The 18,326-nt window shown below is 42.4% G+C and overlaps 1 protein-coding gene across 1 annotated transcript in view; it reads left to right on the top strand.

Annotated features, from left to right (window-relative positions):
• The first annotated feature begins 5,075 nt into the window (after positions 1-5,075).
• Positions 5,076-18,326, top strand: part of KLHL2 (kelch like family member 2) — a 101,828-nt gene continuing 88,577 nt past the window's right edge. The window contains exons 1-2 of the mRNA XM_087437450.1: positions 5,076-5,349; positions 17,997-18,122. Coding sequence (XP_087293576.1) covers positions 5,324-5,349; positions 17,997-18,122 — 152 coding nt within the window. The 5' untranslated portion in view covers positions 5,076-5,323. The remainder of the gene's footprint in view (positions 5,350-17,996; positions 18,123-18,326) is intronic.

Below are 18,326 nucleotides of genomic sequence, written 5' to 3'. Positions count from 1 at the left end.
AAAATGAGAATGCCAAAACCAAACTTATTTCACAATTTCACCTAGGGTCCGTGCTATTAACAGTCAGCTGTGATGGACCATCAGGAGCTGTGGATAGGAGTTTGTGCGTGCATGTGTATAACTTGAGATGAATGACAACAAGCTAGTAATGCTTTGCATAATTTATCAAGAATTTTTACTTCCTTTTTCCTCTCCCCAGCATTGCTGACTCTGTAGAAAGATGTTTAGTCCTAGATAATTCTACAATGAGGTATTACATCACCAGACTACATAAATAGATACCATATAACTATATGCAAGTAAAAATAAATTAAGTAAATTTCCTTTTCTTAAAAAAGCACAGAGAAACTGCTTACCTGATATACATTAGTGTGAAGCCTATTTTTGGATACTTCCTGTACCTATTGCAACAGATTTCCAATTAAACTTTGCAGCAAACAATTTGCTTTAATTTCTCCAGGAACCTCCGATACAGGATAACGGGCAGGTGTGCTGTGTTGGAAGTAAAGTTGGTACCTTAAAGACTATGAAAACAAGGAAGCAAGCATTTGTAGAGTAAACTGGACTCAGAAATGAAAGACTCCTTCAATTAAAGATTTTCTGTTGGTCTCGAGCAGAAGACTCACATCACCCCATTTAACACCACAAAGCCTGTAATAAATACCTTCATGTATTGACAAATCCATTTGCTAAACAGCAAAGTCTCACAAGAATACTTCGAAATGTTTCATAATATATTACATACCCTAAGCTGCTTCCAAATCAAAAGAATAAAAGCAAAAACTCTAATTTAAAATTAGAAAAACAACTCAAGTAATGTATTTTAGACTAACTCTTTGAGACAGAAAATAAGACTTTTTAGAAGTTCATCTTCTTTAGCACCCTATTTTTGAATGAGGGACACTTTTTACACTTGTTCTCTTTACACTGGAAGGAATTTCAAAAACAGGATCTTGTAGTTTTATATTCGTTGGTGAAATTAAGTCTTTTCTTTACAAGAGCAATTCTCAGTTCCCAGATTCTCGCCATGTGATGTGTTCGTGCCTGCCATGTCATGTCATTAGTTCTACTGCAACATCTGATTTCAACTCAATCGAAGTAATTTTTGCCACCAGTGACTGTCGTGGACTTATTCCTCTGCACGTTTCCATCTTCATTACAATTGATGTATTCTGATCACTTACATTAGCTTTAGGTTATGGTTACTAATATAGTTAAGGAATTGTTCTATTTCAACAGTGTAACAAATGCATGGACTTTTGTAAGATCTCACCTCTCTGTGGGGAGTGAAGAATTCATCCACAGAATAATCAATAGATGGGTGGAGCTAATAACCTAAGCAAGGAGAGGTCAAACACCTCTGCATACCCGGTCAGTTCTTATGCCAAGGGAAATGGAAACGAGAAGTCCTTGGTGATCTTGGGTAGGTACTCCTAATCCTTTGTGAACTTTACTTAAGAAAATGGTGAAACTGGCAAACAAAGGAAGACATATTAAAAGTTTTTTCCCCATAGTAGTGATGGATTTGTGTCCATCAAACATTTTCGTTTACTTTTCTTGTGAATAGTGAGACAGGGTTAAGCGTTGAGACTGCATCTGGCCGAGGACCAGTTCTGTGAGGTTCCTTGGCCCACACAAAGATGAAAATGGAAACTTTGGCCTCGTAAATTGCTACCGATCTTAGGCAGGTCTGCTAATGTCTGAAAGCCAAGGGTCCCATCATTGTCTCTTTAGAAAACAACAAAGGTTCAGTGTTGATTAACTAATATTTTCAAATTGCTTCAAGATTCTTAGATGAGATGCTTGATTAAATCTGAGCCTAATCGAAATTCCAGGGTCTGAGTCGTGGGTTCAGCTCTTCCTCTTCTCTGCAGGGAATGGGGTCCAAGACAGAGACTTGGATTAGGAACACAGACTGTCTTCAAATCTACCTGGTGGCCACCACACTAGGATACTAGAGCTGTGGGCTGACACTGAATTCTTAGCAAGCTGTGGGTAAAAAAATACTCTTTTTTTTTCTACGGCCTCTTTTCTATAGTCCACTTGTAAAGCCTACAAATTTAGGGATGGGTGTGGAAAAGAAAAGGTTTGGTTAGACATTTAGCATGCTAGATAACCTGGATCCCTTAAGAAGCAGAGAACTGTAACAGATAAAACGAATCTAGAGGAAGATGTGAAACGGGCTATGGTTTGGAGTTGTGTGTCCATTTGTCAGACTGATATATCCTCACTTTTTAGTATTTACTTGTATAGATAACACTATTTTACTTTCTGTACTTGTACATGTAACACTAAGTTACAAAAGCAATAGAAGGGTTTTTTGTTTTTTTCCAAAAGAACTCCTAAAATGGCTAATCAAACAGCCCTGCTCACTCAACTTGCATGCAGAAGAAGGAAGTCAGGCCAAAGGTTTGGTCAAACCTAAGTTAGCGTGTATCTCTTGGGTCCAGCACTTAACCTCAACTCCTAGCTGAGTTAGGTATAACTGATGGTCATGGAAATGTGTAGAAATAATAATAGCAATTAACATTTATTCAGTGCTTCCATTATACACTTACTGCTATTTGCTTCATATAGATTATTTCATCTAGGTCTTATAACAACTTCATATAAAGTAGGAAGTTTTATTATGGATCTGAACAAATCCAACAATAACACTAGAGAAATAACTCATCATATATGCCCTACTCATGGTGGATCAATAACGCCATGAGGTTACAGAGAGGATAGCTCGTGCTAAGGCATACTAAGTTATTGCCTTTTCCCGGAACATTTCACTAGGCTACCAAGACACTTCTCCTGCTCCTTCTGTCTCCTTTGCTGAATCCTCTTCATCTTACCGGCTTAATGTTGGAGTGCCCCAGGGCTCACTTCTTGGTCCTCCTCTTTTCTCTAGCTACATTATCTAGTTGATCTCAACCAGTCCCATGATTTTAAATACCATGTATGTGCTCACAACCTCCACACTATGTTCACCACAGATACATATATCTAATTGTCTACACCTATTTTCATGTGGATATTTAACAGACGCCTCAATCTTACCACGTCTAAATCAGAGACTACAAATACTCCCCTCTCCCCACCAGATCTGTTTCTTTTCTATCCCCTCAATTTCAGTAAATGGCAATTCCACTCTCCCAAGAGCCTAGACCAAAACCCTTGGGGTCATCTTTGACTCGGCTCTTTCTCTTATACTCACATCTAATCTATCAGCAATTCCTGCGTGCTTTATCTTCTAAATAGAATCAGAATCTGACCACTTCTCTCCATCACTCTGACTTTAGTCCAGGCCATCCTTATTTTTCATCCCAGCTAGGCTAATCTCCTTGCTGGCTCTCCTGTTTCCCTTCATATATTGTTCCTATAGCAACCAGTCATCTTTTTAAAAAAATAATTTTTTAACCTTTTAAAACTTACACATAAATACACATAAATGATGACCACCTTCATGTACCCATCACTCAGCATCAAAAACTAACATTTTGCCCATCTTCTTCCTTCTATTCTTCATCCTCTCTTTTATGGTGTATTCTTTTTTTCTTTTTGAGGAAGACTGGCCCTGAGCTAACATCTGTTGCCAATCTTCCCCTTTTTCTTTTTTCTCCCCAAAGCCCCAGTACATAGCTGTATATCCTAGTTATAGGTCCTTTTAGTTCTTCTATGTGGGACACCACCTCAGCACGGCTTCATGAGTGGTGAGTAGGTCCGCGCCCAGGAACCAAACCGCGAACGCCCAAGCCCAACCAAAGCTGACCGCGAGAACTTATCGGCTGTGCCACTGGGCTGGAGCCTGGTGGAGTATTTTAAAACAAATCCCAGCAAAGTCCTCCTTTTAATTATCTGATTAAGCTGCTCACGACTTTCTAGTTGCTTATCTTCTCAGCAAAAGCCAAATCCCTTATGATGACCTGCAAGGCCTATGTGATGTCACTACTCCCCCCCATCTCAGCTCACTATATCCTCTCCTCACTCTGCTTCAGCTACACCAGAGGTTCTCAACCTTAGCATCATCTGGAGGGCTTGTCACAGCAAGACTGCTGGGCCCCACCCTCAGAGTTTCTGATTCATTAGATTTGAAGCAGGCCTGGAGAATCTGCATTTCTAACAAAGTCCCAGATGCTACTGCTGTCCAGTGGGCATACTTGGAGAACCACCAGCTACACTGTTCTCCTTCCTGTTCCTCAACAAGCCAGGCAAGATTTTGCATAAGCGTCCCTGCACTACTCTTCCCTTGCCCTGAGAACTCTCTGCTTTACTCAAGATTCATTTTATGCCATCTCTGTGTAAATGACTTCATTTGAGAGGCCTTCCCTGACCATTCCTAAAATAGCAGCCCATCTCCTCACCCCGATTTTCCTCATTGCAGGCATCGTTCGTTTATAGTTTCTTAGCCCGTCTAGATCGACAGCTGCACAAGCAGAGACCTGGTTTTGCTCTCTATCCTCCACCCAGTACCAAAACCTTGCCTACTAGGTGCGCACTTCACTTGTCCAACAAACGGATCACATACTGAGGAGGGAGGCCCAGGTTCTTGCTTGGGACACGGGCCAGGCAAATTCATTTCTTCTTGCCTCAGTTTCACCATTTGTAGAGGAAGTGGTTGGTTCTGCCTACCCTTCCCATCTCCCTGGGCACAGGCTCAAATCTAAGAGAATAATGTGAACACGCTTGTGAAGCAGAGCAATAAGTCAACGCGAGCGCGACTGCTGTGCTTTCGGGCGCCCTCTTCCCGCACAGACAGCACCCCTTCCCATTTTCTAACTCCCCCGCCCGGGTGACCCACAGTCCCCGCCGCGGGCGGCCGTCGCCCCCGTCCCGCCGCGCCGCCCGCGTCTGGACGCGCCCGCCTCGCTCCCGGCTGGCGCCCGCCCGCCTCCAGCAGCAACAGCAGCCTGAGCCTGAGCCTCAGCGGCGGCAGCAGAGAAAGAGGGAGGCGCCGAGGGAGGGGTCCCGGGCCGCCGCGGGAGGCCGCAGCGCCGTCCGGTCACGGCGTCGGCGCCGGCCGGGGCCGAACCCGGAAGTGGCTGAGCCGGCGCGCCCGTCCGTCCCGCCGCCGCTGCTGCCGCCGCCGCCGCCGCCGCCGCCGCCCCGCACTCGGGCGAGCGCGGGAGCCGCGCAGGCACACGGAGCGCGCCCGGCCGAGCGGGCCATGGCCGCGGGGGCCGCCGCCGCGGCTGGTGGCGCGCGGTGAGGCGAGCGCGGCGCCCCCCCGGGGCGGATGGAACGCGGCTCGGCGGGCGGGCAGTGCCGGCGTCCGCGGCTGGAATGGTGCTGGCGGCGGCGGTCGGTTTCTGCGTTCTGAAGCCCGAGAGGAGCCACAATGGAGACGCCGCCGCTGCCTCCCGCGTGAGTGAGCGGCCGGGCGGGCTGTGCCGCTGCGGATGAGCGCGCCGCTGCGGCGCTTGTCGCCGGCCGTGGGCGCTGCTCGGGGACGGCCGCCCGGTGCCCGCCGGCGGAGGACGCCCGGAGCCACCGGGGGCGGCGGGAGGTGGGAGCTGCGGGGCGTGACGAGGCGCGGTTCCCGCAGTCCTGAGGCGGACGCGGACGGAAACTCAGCCTGGCCAGGCAGCGACTTAAAACGCTGCCCAGGATTTCCAGGAAGGGTCTTCCCCATCCCAGGCGAATAGAAGCTTCGGGATGGGGCTGTGCTTGGGCACTCTGTCATGTGTGTACCCCTCTGAAATGCATGGGCTGCTGGTGCCCAGCTTGTCCACCCCTTTCTAAGGGATGGAGATATGGTGCACGGGAGTCTGTTGAAAAAAAAAAGCAGCTGGAAAGTACTAGACGCCCGGTGTCTATATGAATTGATTTTACGTTGCTTGCTTCTCCGAATTTCTAGCAAAATTAATATCCGAAGCTTTTACATCACTCTAAATGAGCCGCGGCTGTTCAGGGCATGTGACCTCTTTTACCTGGCACTGCAGAAAATTGTGTCCAGAAATCAGAGCATCTTATGTTTCCTTGGTACCCTGGGCACATTAGGAGTGTAGCGACTTGCCAGGCACAGGTGGCTTTTCCTTCGTACCCACATACCTTCAAGATCACCTGCAACAAAATTACCCTCCAGAAATAATAACAGCTGAAGAATTTTGTGGGAGATATTGAAAATTTACATTATTCAGTGCAATATATATTTTTTTAGTATTTGGTAAAAGTGGGCTATAAATCCCCAGGAGTTTTGACAATTTCAATTTTGATTGGCTTTTCTTAGTTTAACCTTTATGAAGGAACGAGAGCCCTTTGCATCTGACTTTTCAGACCGTGAACAAACCTCATTCTGAAGAGTGGTGTACCTTTTCGCCAGAGCTTATTCATGGAGCTTTATCCTTTTTCACTTGGATTTGGCCAGCTTCAGTCCATGGCAGTTGTACTGCACCAGCCTCTTGTGGTTGTTTGGCGGGATTCCAGCCAAAATATGGATATTTGGCTTGGGTTGAATAATTTTTTGATGTTGAGTCCTTTTAGGAGAGCTAATAGGATCCTGGAACTATATTTTCCAAAAGTGCCTTACAGAATTTTTAGCTTGAGTGGAACAGGTCATGGGGCTCTAAGGAATAGATGATAAGACTCTTGAATTGATCCTCCTGGGCTGGTAGAAGCAAGGGGCTCAGTTGCTTTGTGATTGCTGTGGCCTTGAGGGCTTTGTGATCTGGTCTGGTTCTTCAGCAGGTTTGGGAAAGCTCCTGAACCCCTAGGAAACGTGATGGGGATTGTTAGCATCAGCAGCCTGAGCACAGCACAGCACATGAGTTCAGTCCAGGCTCAGAGGCACTGAAGGCAGGAAATGCTACCTGTATATAGACAGCACATAGTGTATACAATATACCAGGTAGGCATGTTATCTGTGGTAAACCTGCCCCCTTGTTATCAGTTCTCTGCAGTCTCTTTTTACTTTGGGAGCAGAGGGAACTAAAGCAAAGAACAAGGGGATCTTAGAATGCAGGTGAAAAAAAGGGTGTGGGAAAGCAGGCTCTGGAGGGAGGGTGTAGAGACATAGAAAATGATTTAAATAGAAATAATTAAAAGTGAAATAGATGTGTGCATGCAAATATTGATAAACTGAATCTTGGACAGATCAACTAATCATGATTTTGGCGTCTAGCACAATTCTTTGGTATTGATACTCCATCAATAATGCTGAAACAATGACAGGCTGAGATGTACTGGAAAGCCTGGAATGCCAGCAGGCAGAAAAGAATTGTTAAAACTTCTTTTAATTTTGGGTGGCTAAAGATGGTGAGACTTTTTATTGTTTCTGTTCATTTAATACTAAATACAAATAAGTTTTATTTTCCTTTGGTCTGTCTAGGATTAACTCTTATTCCAGAGCTCTTTGGAGTGTCACTTACCTTTCTGTAGATCAGAAATAGTTTTCCCTGCCACCCCTCGGCCTGTTTGCCTCCACTCCCATGAACTTGTGTTTTCCTTCCACCTGAATCATGGGGGCCGGATTTGAGAAATGCAGGCAGTGTCTTTGGGAAGCAACATCATTGGACCTCACTGGGCTAGAGCTGGGCGAGGACAGAGGCCAGTGGAAGTTATTGGGAGGGCTCAGCTTTTCGTAAGGTTAGATTTTTAGCCTGAGCTTTAAGGCAAAGAAAAATGTTTGATGTGGCCTTAAAGTGCCTTGGATGATGTGATTGGAAGCAGGGACTCAGATCCTCTTTGTGCGAGTGTCTGTTTATTAATTCATTAATTCTGCAAATATTTGAATGCCTGTCTGTGCCTGGCGCTGTGTGTGGTGCTCTTGGCGTGTGCTTCTTTTTTAACAGCCAGTTTTACTTTGTTTTCAAGTCTCACTTTGCTCCCCTTCAGCCTATTAGCTTATTGTCTTGGAGGGGTAGAGGCGACTGTGCCCCCGCTCCCTAGTTCCTTCAGGATGGGCTCGTTGAAATTAGGTTTTGATCTCTTGTGCTCTTTCCACTCCTTGCCTCCAAGTTCTCCTCATCCTTTTTAATTCTCATATTGTTTGTCATTGGGCATCATAGCTCTGCTTATTGTTTTTTTTGCATCTTATATGTGGCATTTAGATTCTGTTGCATTTTAGGGTCTGGGTGACAAATGTCATGGGACGTTTGCCTCCGATCCAACCTAAAAGGTGTACAACTAAGAATTAGATGTCGAGTAGTAAAGGAATTTCAGGCAGTAAACTGAGATATGCAAAAGGAAATGTAAATTGATCAGCCCTGACCTCAGAAATGTTTTACACATTCTAGCTTTTATAGTTATTTTTGTAAAGGATTTTCATCATGATTAAGTTGAGGGAAGCCTATGAGGTATAGGATGAAGTTCATCCCTTTCACCACCCCTCACTCAACAGTTCTCTTGGCCCTTGTTTTCTTACTGGCTCCTCTTTCACGAGTTGGCTTTCTCGCTACAGGCCTTAATTTTTTGCTTTTCCTTCACAAAACTAAGTAAACATGCCGCAGAAACAACCATATCTTTTTTCAGTTGATGATTCCGCATCACTGGAGACTCTTGTCATCGGAGTTGTTCAGGTATCGGCAGACAAACATCGTGTTGACCGTGTTCTAAGGGATTCAGGTGGCACAAGATTGGTTGTATTAGAGCAGAGGTTCTCAGACTTTTGGATTTCAAGAACCTGTAAAATTAAAAAAAAATTAAAGTCCAACATAGAATTGCTAAGTTTTTTGTTTTGCCAAGTAAAAAAAAAAAATTGATAATGTAATAATTATCAAAGATGTTACCATATTTTTGTAAAAGAAAGCCCATTTTAATGTCCCTCCCCAAATACAAAGGACATACTCTCAGACTAAAGGCTAATCCTTAAATTGAAGTAATTTAGTTATATGAAAACTTACTACATTGTCCTCGTTTTGTCACAGACCAGTAAAAAGTTTAATGAGGCCTGACATTTGCGATCCACTGGACCAGATAACCTTTAGTGTTCTAAGTCTAAGATTCAATTACTATGAATTTGGAACTTTTCCGTGGGTTACCCCAATATTCATTTGTTTGTCTTTTCTAGCCCATTAGAACGTATTCTTGTTTTCGTGTAACTAGTCATAAATGTAAATTGGGCATCTCTCAGCTCATAGGTGAATCTCCTCAGTGATAGACAAAGATGTTTAAAATATTTAGGAGCAGTAATGGCTCACAAGGTAATGTTGAAAGAAAACGTATGAATCAATGTGCATTGAAAGAAATGTCATATATAAGGAAAATTTTGACGTGCGTTTGGGAACTTGTAAAGTGCCTGATTTCCTGATCTGGAAATAGGATTCCAAGATTCTGGAAACAGGTAGCATTTGTGTAATAGTATTACAGTTTTCTGATGCTGGGAAATCACTCCTCGCCTTCCCACCAAATAGCCCCAAACCTCTTGTTTCTAATTTACATTTTCTAATGCACACAGTAGGCATTCAATAAATATTAATAAATGTGCTTTTGTGGCACATTTTACTTTTACTCATCTGTGGCTCTTATGGAACTGCACCAGGAATGTTTATGAAAACAACTGAACTTCGTTCTTAAAATCAGGCGGAAGGTGTTTTCATGGTGACACAGAGAATGAAGTTGCCTTTCGGATGCTCTTCTATAGAATTCTACCAAATTCCAAATGTATTTACTGTTTATAGTAAGGGAGTTCAGGATTTTTTATTCGTATTTACTGGGTGCCTACTATGATCAGGCTTTGGGGATATCTCAGAAAACAAAACAAAGTCCTTTTCCTCATGGTCGAAACTGATAGTAAACAAATAGATAATACAATTACTGGAGTGGGTGGGTCAATATGTGTGTGATGCACTTTTCTTTCTTATGTTTCAGACTATTGGCATTTGCTGAAGTATTTTTGGGCCAGTTCTTTTCACTGATCCTTCCTTGAGAAACAATCTTGCTTTCCATGACACTACTTTTTCTTGGTTTCCTCCTCTAGTTTTTAGGTTGTTAAATGTGATTTACTTTATCTTGTTTAATCTTGTCAACAACCTACCTTATAGTGTAGGTCTGTTGTTATTATCTTTTTTCAGAGGTTAAATTATTTTCCCAAGCTTATCAAGTAGAGGAGAAACTGGGACTCGAACCTCTCTCTGTTGATCACTTTTTTGTCTTACATGGCTTCTCTTCTATTACTGTTCTTTGGCAGTAGCTGTTCCTCACAGATACAGGCCTTGGCCAATTCCTCTTTTCAGTCAGCTATTAATCACTAAGTTGTGGCTCCATCTGTGTCTTAAGCCTGAGCTCTAGATCTCTGCTTCAGTCTTGAATTTTGAGCTTCGTACAGAACATCTACTCCTAGCTCAGACCTCAGATTCAACATGTCTAAAACTGAGTTCATAATCTTTGTTCTTGAATGGATTTTCCTTTATAACATCTCCACTTATTCAATGGAGTAATCATTCTTCTGGTCTCGGATACCCGAAGTCTTGGAATGGCCTTTGATTTCTTTCTCTTTCATCATCTTCCACATCTTATCAGCTCCCAGAAACTGTAGAGTCTTGGTTTCAAGTGTCCATTCTGACTGCTGCTATTCTGATCAACAAAGTTCATCACTCGATACCTGAATTTTTTCTCTTCTTGAACTCTATGTATTCTCTCCTCACCTTTCAGTCCACCTACTGTTTTGACCCCCCAGCATCTTAGAGTCGGGTCAAAGGACTCAGCAAAACCAGATATCTCAGCCAGGTAGTCACAGCCCTCTAGCATTTTGGCCTTATCTTAATGTTCAAAATCATTATGTGCTTTAACCTCCTAGGGTAAACTGCCTTATCATAAGCCAGGAGTCTCCAGCCTTTCCTTATCCTGCCCCCAGTTAAAACAACTTGGAATTCCTCCAAGGCCCAGTTGGAGCCCCATCTCCTTCACAGTCTTCCCTGTTTACTCCAACTCATTCCAGCTCCTCTTTGCATTCCTGTAGTATTTGTAATTGGTCACTCGGAATCTTGCACCTGTGTATTGACTTGTGCCGTTCCCCGGTGGTTTCAGATGTGCCTCCCCAGTTAGATAGTAACTGGAGAAGGCTCCTGTGTTCAGCCTGCTTTATATCCCTCACCCCGCTTAGTATAGGGCATGCAGCAGGCATCTAGTCAGTGCTTACCTGCTTGATTTATTAACAGCGATGGTGTCTGGAGTATCGCTAATAACTTTTAATTGAATGTTGCAAATAAAAATGAGGAAGGCCAATAAAATCTATAAAAATATATCTCCATATTCAGTTTAGCTCCTAACCTCAACATTTTTCTTCTTAACTCTGTGTTTACATTTATATAGTATTTACTGTTTGTACAGCTCCCTGAGGCAAGAAGGTGAAGTGTTATTATTGTCTTGGACTTTCATATTACATTCCATATTACACATATTTGTGGAATAACAAAAACTTATTTTGTAAGTAAACAGTGTGAAGCCCAGAGAGGCCAAGTGACCGATTCAAGGTCGCTTGGTTAGTATTTCGCATAGCCGGGACTACAGTTCAGGTCTTCCACCTGATTCTGGCCCTTTTCACTCAAGTGTTAGAAAATGTAGCCCAGTCAACTGAATTGCCAAGTCATATTGCTGCGCTCTCTCACCAGCTAGGAAAAGTGGCAAAAGAAAGTTTAGGAATATGAATGATAAAAGACATGGAAATGTTTGAAATGGATCATCAACCTCCTTCACCCTACTGTAACACTTCACAAATACCTCACTCTGGCAGTGCTTTGTTAATTGTTTATAGCATATTCTTTAAAATAAGATTGATCTTGCGTTAAGACAGGCTTTTACCCTGGTCCCTTTCCTGGTAATAGTCGCTGTCAGGGACAGAAAGTACTTGATTGTGCTGTTTGTCATGTAGGTGGGAGGGAACGAGGGAGTGCGAGCTCAGTTGAACTGAAGCAGAGCTTTTTACAGCTCTATTGTTCTACTATCAGAGAGCAGTTATACTCCAACTTCCATCAACCTCTCCACCTCAGACATGCCAACCACCTCCTCCTGCCAGTGCTTGCCCACACACTTAACATAAAGCCACACAACCAAGGCCTAGGGGAGAAAAGGGGTGGTATGTGGTACCTCCATCTGTCCTCCAATAGGTTCAGTGCTCTGCTTTTTCACTGCTAATCCATTTTGGTAAAATTGGGCATTCCAGCTTTTCTAGACATTTCCTTTCCAGCTCTGGGAAGTTGGAAACATAACTTTTAGCAATATATACACTATACTAATGTATTTATGGCATTATTATGATGTTGTCTGTAAAGTGTTCTGTAACTGGATAGGAGATAGTTTATCTCACAAGATGCTTCATATTCAGTTCTAAAGGTCTACATACTGAAGGTATAATACAAGTTCTTACATATTTATAGGGCACACGTTAACATTTTTTTAAAACTATATTTATTTGGTAATATGACCATATGTTCATAGATTACAGTTAGTCTACTGGCTCTGTACCTAATAAGAGTTTCAATTCCAAACACTTGAAGAAAATTTGCAAAGCATGTCTCTTTGCCTTTAGCTACTTGCAAAAACCGAAACCACAGCTTTACCACAAACCAAAACATGTTTTCGATGGAGCAAGTCCTCTACTTTGATAACCTGTAAGTAATATGGTGGTTATTGGGTGAGTTGAAGGTTGTGAGAGCATTTTGTTGGGAAACTGTAGAGTGATATAACAAATATTAGTTAAAATATTAGTTATGGTTGAGTCTCTACTTCTGATATCCTGGGCTCGTGTATGGGAGCAATGTTGGTGCGATAACTAGCTTCTGAATGCAAGTTTAGCTAGGAAGACAGCAGAGAAAATAGAAGAGACATTATAAAGTAATAGAGAAACTTCAGAGCAGGATGGCATGGATGGTGACTTTGAAAACAACAGCTGCTGATGTGAACTTGGCAGAAATTTCTGAGTAGTGGTGGGTGACTCATCGCAAGCAGGGGAGTCTTGCAGCTTTTGAGGTGTACAGGCAGAGGGGAGAGCAGAGATGGTGGCCACCCAGGGGCTAAGTATTTGTGTCCTGAATGTGAAAATGTCTGGTCCCCTGTTAAATTTTGCAGCTGCATCATTTACATGGATTATAGCATTGTTTCTACCAGAAAACCCTAAAAACATAAACAACCCATATTTTCTAAAGTGTTTGTTCTCAATTTGAGATGATTGCCCTGGGGTGGGAGGTAAGTGGGTGGTGGGGCAGGTTAGATCATCCTTTTTTTTTTTTTTAAATTATAAATAGCTGCTTTTCACCCCTCCTGCTGGAGATGATGTCATTCTGATATACCTAGTCCTATATAAAGGGCTTGCCTGAATTCTCACGTGAAGAGGGATGGTTCTATGTAGTTTGAAAAAATTACTTGGGTCATTTTGATCCTTCTGTCCCCTCTATTGGAAATCACTGTCCAAAGCAAATAATATACATCTAAAGAAATTGAACCTCATTTCTAAGATGTCCTCAAAATTTTTGCAGTAGGTTTAAACCTTTGCCTGGTTATGGAATCGCAACTGTTTGAGGGAGACAGCCCTCGTTAGACTCTTTATTTGCTTCCTCCACCGAGAATTCAGGTATTGTCAGTAGTATGTTCTTAGGCAGAGTTAGAAAGTTACCTGGTCTGAGAAGCCAACCTTGCCCACAGCTGGAAATTTGCAAAAGAGTCAGTCATTGAAGGAAGGCTTTAGGATTATCTATTATAAAGCATAGTCATGTGATGGGATCCAAACCCTTGGAAACCTCAACTGTTCTAGAGTATGTTTTGTGACAATAGGCTATTGGATAATTTTAAGACTGGTTATGGAGTGTAGAGTTGGGGAAAGACTTAAAAGTGAAAGAAACTTGAGAAAGTATCTCCTCCAGATATTTTAAAGAAGAGAGTTCTCAGAATGAGGAGCTTTTCTGGAAAAGACTAGCTCTTTGCTTCAGAAGGGAAGCAGGGAGAAGGTGTAACTCTGCACTTAACTGGTGTAACTTAAAGGGTAAACCTTTCTCTCCCATTTAGCTGCTTCCATGTTCATTTTCCACACCTTGTGTCATTTTCTGTTACTCAGTTCTACTTCTTTTTTTTTTTTTTTTTTAAGATTTTATTTATTTTATTTTTCCCCCCAAAGCCCCAGTGGATAGTTGTATGCCGTAGCTGCACATCCTTCTAGTTGCTGTATGCGGGACTCGGCCTCAGGATGAACGGAGAAGTGGTGCCTCGATGCGCACCCGGGATCCGAACCCGGGCCACCAGCATCGCAGCGCGCGCACTTAACCACCAAGCCACAGGGCCGGCCCTCAGTTCTACTTCTGAATGAAAGACCATCTAATGCAAAACCACATAGGAAATGGAAAATTATGGAAAGGACTTCAGTGTTGAAAATGTAGACCTGTGTGGCAGGGTGCTGTATTTCTAAGTGGCTCTCAGTAAGAGAACACTTTAAAAAAATCCAGTGTTATTTCTTACTTATTCCTTTAAGCCTTTGAATAAAGTCTTCTCTTTGCAGAGTTTCAAGAGTACATCAGAAAAAGCAAAAGCTGAAAATAGCTCTCAGAAAACACCAATATAGACATTGATTGTTGTATAACTGTCTTAAAGTTAATTCTCTAGTGCAGAAAGTTTTAATTCCTAATTTCTTAAGCAAATATAAATACCCCAGACTCTTAATGATACTCATTCTATGGCATAGTTGCTTTTGCTTCCATTCTGAGCATTGGAAAGCCTTCTATGATAGTTCTGCCAATCCTCAATATTATGTTTTCCCTCTGTTGTAAACTTTAAGTTATTAAACCAGAAGCAGATATAAACATTATTAACTTGCTATATGTGTGGACATTCACTGTTACATGGTGAGAAAGTTTGCATATATCTACCTAATTTCCCCCTTTTCCTACTGTTTTCTTTATGAAAGGATGGTGGGAAATGGCATTATGAGAATATGTCTTATACTATAAATTGTTTCCCGAGTCTCCTTCACCAGATCTGGTTGTTCTTTCATCTTTTGGCCCCTAGACTTACTAGCTTTTATTCTTAGGCCAGGTGTAACTCATCCCTCTAAATACGTGCACGCACACATGTACACACACACACACACACACACACACACACACACATACACAGAAGAGGCCACAGGGAATAGAGTACAGCATCCCATTCTCCTACTCCGGCTGTGGACTCACCCACTGGAGGCAGTGTCTTGCACTAATTCATTTGTCAGCCTCTTTAAAAACTCAAGTGGTGGGAAAGTGGGACTGATGTCCACTTCTAGTAGGCAAGCCCTTGAAGAATCAGGTGCCTCAACTAGTGTTGATTCTGGGGGTGGGGGAGCGAGCAAGGATAACTTCTATGCTTAATGTTGGAGGTTACCTTAATGTTCAAGTGTCTGAATTTCACGTACTATCTGTGTAATCAGTGATTCCCACATTTCTATCTCCAGCTAGATTTTTCTTTCCAACTCTAGACTCCAATATTCATCTGCTGATTTGACATCTTCACTTGGATGTCTAATATCTTAAAACCAACGTGTATAAAAACAGAGCTCTTGCTCTTCCTACCTCCAAAACAGTTCCACTTGCAGCCTTCCCATCTCAAGGAACGGAGACTCAATCCTTCCAGTTGCTTAGGCCAAAAAACTTGGAGTCGTTCTGACTTTCTTTGGTATGCCACATGCATTCTGTCAGCAAATCTTGTTGGCATTACCTTTAAAAAATATCCAGAACCCAGTCACTTCTCATCACTGCTCCTACCTCCACTGCTACTACCCTGCTCTGGCCACTGTCATCTCCTCCTGCATTAGTCCCCTAAATTGTTTCCCGCCTTGCGTCTTTGACCCGCATAGACTGTTCTCAACCAGCAGCCAAAAGGGATCCTTTGAAAATCTAAGTTGGATTGTGTACTCTTCTGCAGTGCCTCCCCATTTCACTCAGGGTAAAAGCCAAAGGCCCTATGTGATTGGCACTCCCCCCTGCCCCGCCCCAGCCCTGGTCTCACAATTCACACCAGGCACATACTGGCGTTTGCTCTGGCTGTTTCTTCCGTCTGGACCTTCTGTCACCTCCTAGTCCTGGTTCAAATCTTGATCCTCAATTCAGCCTGCCTCAATCACCTTGTTTAATAGTGCAAATTACATCACTCCATACTCCTGACTCCCTTTACCTTGCCCTTTTTCTTTTTTCCACAGGTCTTATCATTTTCTAATGCGCCGCCTACTTTACTGATTTGTGTGTATTGTCTCCTCTCCCTCCCTCCCCACTGGACTCCAAGCTCTGTGACAACAGGGATCTTTGTTTTGTTCATTGATGTATCCCAAGTGCCTAGAATAGTGCTTGGTACGTAGTTGGCACTCAAAAAATATTCGCTGAATGAATTAATGAAGTATAACATTTTAAAAATGAATCATCCTTTGAGAAGCGGGTCAGGAAAGGAAGAGATGTGGCAAAGAGTGCAGCAGTAGCTAATGATGTTTGCCTGTTGTTCTTTGTGAGATGTATTATATACATGTATGATTTTTCTAGGCTTCATTTGGTATCCCGATTTTTTTATTTAATAGCTTTATTGAGATATAATTTACATGCCATAAAATTCACCCATTATAATTGTACAATTTAGTGATTTTTAGTAAATTTCTAGTTGTGCAGCCATCTCCTTAAAAAGTTCTCTTGTGGGGTTGGCCCCATGGCCCAGTGGTTAAGTTCAGCGCAGTCCACTTTGGCGGCCCAGGGTTCACAGGTTTGGATCTCGGGTGCAGACCTATACCACTCATCAAGCCATGCTGTGGTGGCGACCCACATAGAGAATAGAGGAAGATGAGCAGAGATGTTAGCTCAGGGCCACTCTTCCTCAAGCAAAAAGAGGAAGGTTGGCAACAAGTGTTAGCTCAGGGCCAGTCTTCCTCACCAAAAACAAAAACAAAAACAAAAACAAACGGGGCTGGCCCGGTGGCTTGGAGGTTAAGTGAGCACGCTCTGCTTCGGCGGCCCAGGGTTTGCAGGTTCGGATCCTGGGCTGCGCACCAACACACCGCTTGTCAAGCCATGCTGTGGCGGCGTCCCATATAAAGTAGAGGTAGATGGGCACAGATGTTAGCCCAGGGCCAATCTGCCTGAGCAAAAAGAGGAGGATTGGCAACGGATGTTAGCTCAGGGCTAATCTTCCTTACAAAAAAACCAAACCAAAACAAAACAAAATAAAAAGCAAAAAGTTTCCTTCTGTCCATTAGCAGTTAATCGCCCCCCCACATGGTACCCTGATTTTCTTAATTTTTTGGCCCCCAAGCCTGAAAAGACTAATTCATGCAGGAATATATATAATATAGCCTTGTACTCTTAAAAATTATAAATTTAAGTATGAAATTAAATATCTATTGCTTAATGTAGGAAATAGTGTTGAGCATTAGTGAAAAGAATGAGCTCAAGAATCAGAGTGGCTTCACTTTTACCAAGCTCTACCATTTATGAAGTTACCCAATTATTTTTTTGCCTTAATCTCTTCATCTGTTAAATGGGGATAGTAATAATTAATTAGCTCACAGAATTGTTGAGAAGATTAAGCAAATGAAAGTAAACCCCTTAGCACAGTGGCTGCTATATAGTAAATACTTGGTAAAGATTAGCTAACGTGATTAATCTCTTGGTTAGAGTCGGTCCAAAATACATAGGTAGAGAGCAAAATTCAAATCAGATTCTAAGTTTCTGAAGGTTGTGTAAAATATGATCCTGTTCCTGTCTTGGTTTGTAAATAATGTATGACTACAGCAGATTGTAAAAGCAGTTTAATTTCTAACAGAGAAGATCATTTCTCAGCATTTTTATTTGGAGGTATCTGCTTAACCACTCTTAGTGAGTTTTCTCTGCTTATTTTTTAACAGAACTTGGACACCAGGGAGTAGTTCCTCACTTTTTTGTTAAAATCCTAGTGACCATCAGAAAGCGTTCTGAATTGTGTCTTAATCTTACATTGGGATATACTGTGAGACTTCCTTTAAATGAGTGGGTGGGCGGCATTCATTGTATCTCTTGTCGCGTGATAAGCCTGAACTGAATTATCTTTAATAAGATCTTTTTCTCTTTTTTGTTCTTTTCTTTTATGTACAGATGCACAAAGCAGGGTCATCAGAAGTCTCTCGATTCAAAAGATGATAATACCGAAAAACACTGCCCTGTGACAGTGAATCCTTGGCATATGAAGAAAGCTTTTAAAGTCATGAACGAATTAAGAAGGTATCATTACATTAATATACACGTAACCATGGGTCGCTTCCCTTTGTTTTTCAGTTGTTTATAGTGAATCTACTCTCCACCCATCATTGTTGCTTCGTTTGATTCAGAGAACATTAAAACCTTTTCCTGCAAGTTTTTTAGAGGAGGAAGAGAGCAAATAATTTGGCAGAAGTGCGAATGATATAAGGCTGCTCTCTTCAGTAT

Source organism: Ceratotherium simum, chromosome 12 (assembly GCF_057802395.1).
Source record: "Ceratotherium simum simum isolate JZ-2026a chromosome 12, ASM5780239v1, whole genome shotgun sequence".
NCBI lineage: Eukaryota > Metazoa > Chordata > Mammalia > Perissodactyla > Rhinocerotidae > Ceratotherium > Ceratotherium simum.
Note: the sequence above shows the minus strand (reverse complement) of the source record. Positions and strands in the feature narration are given on the sequence as shown.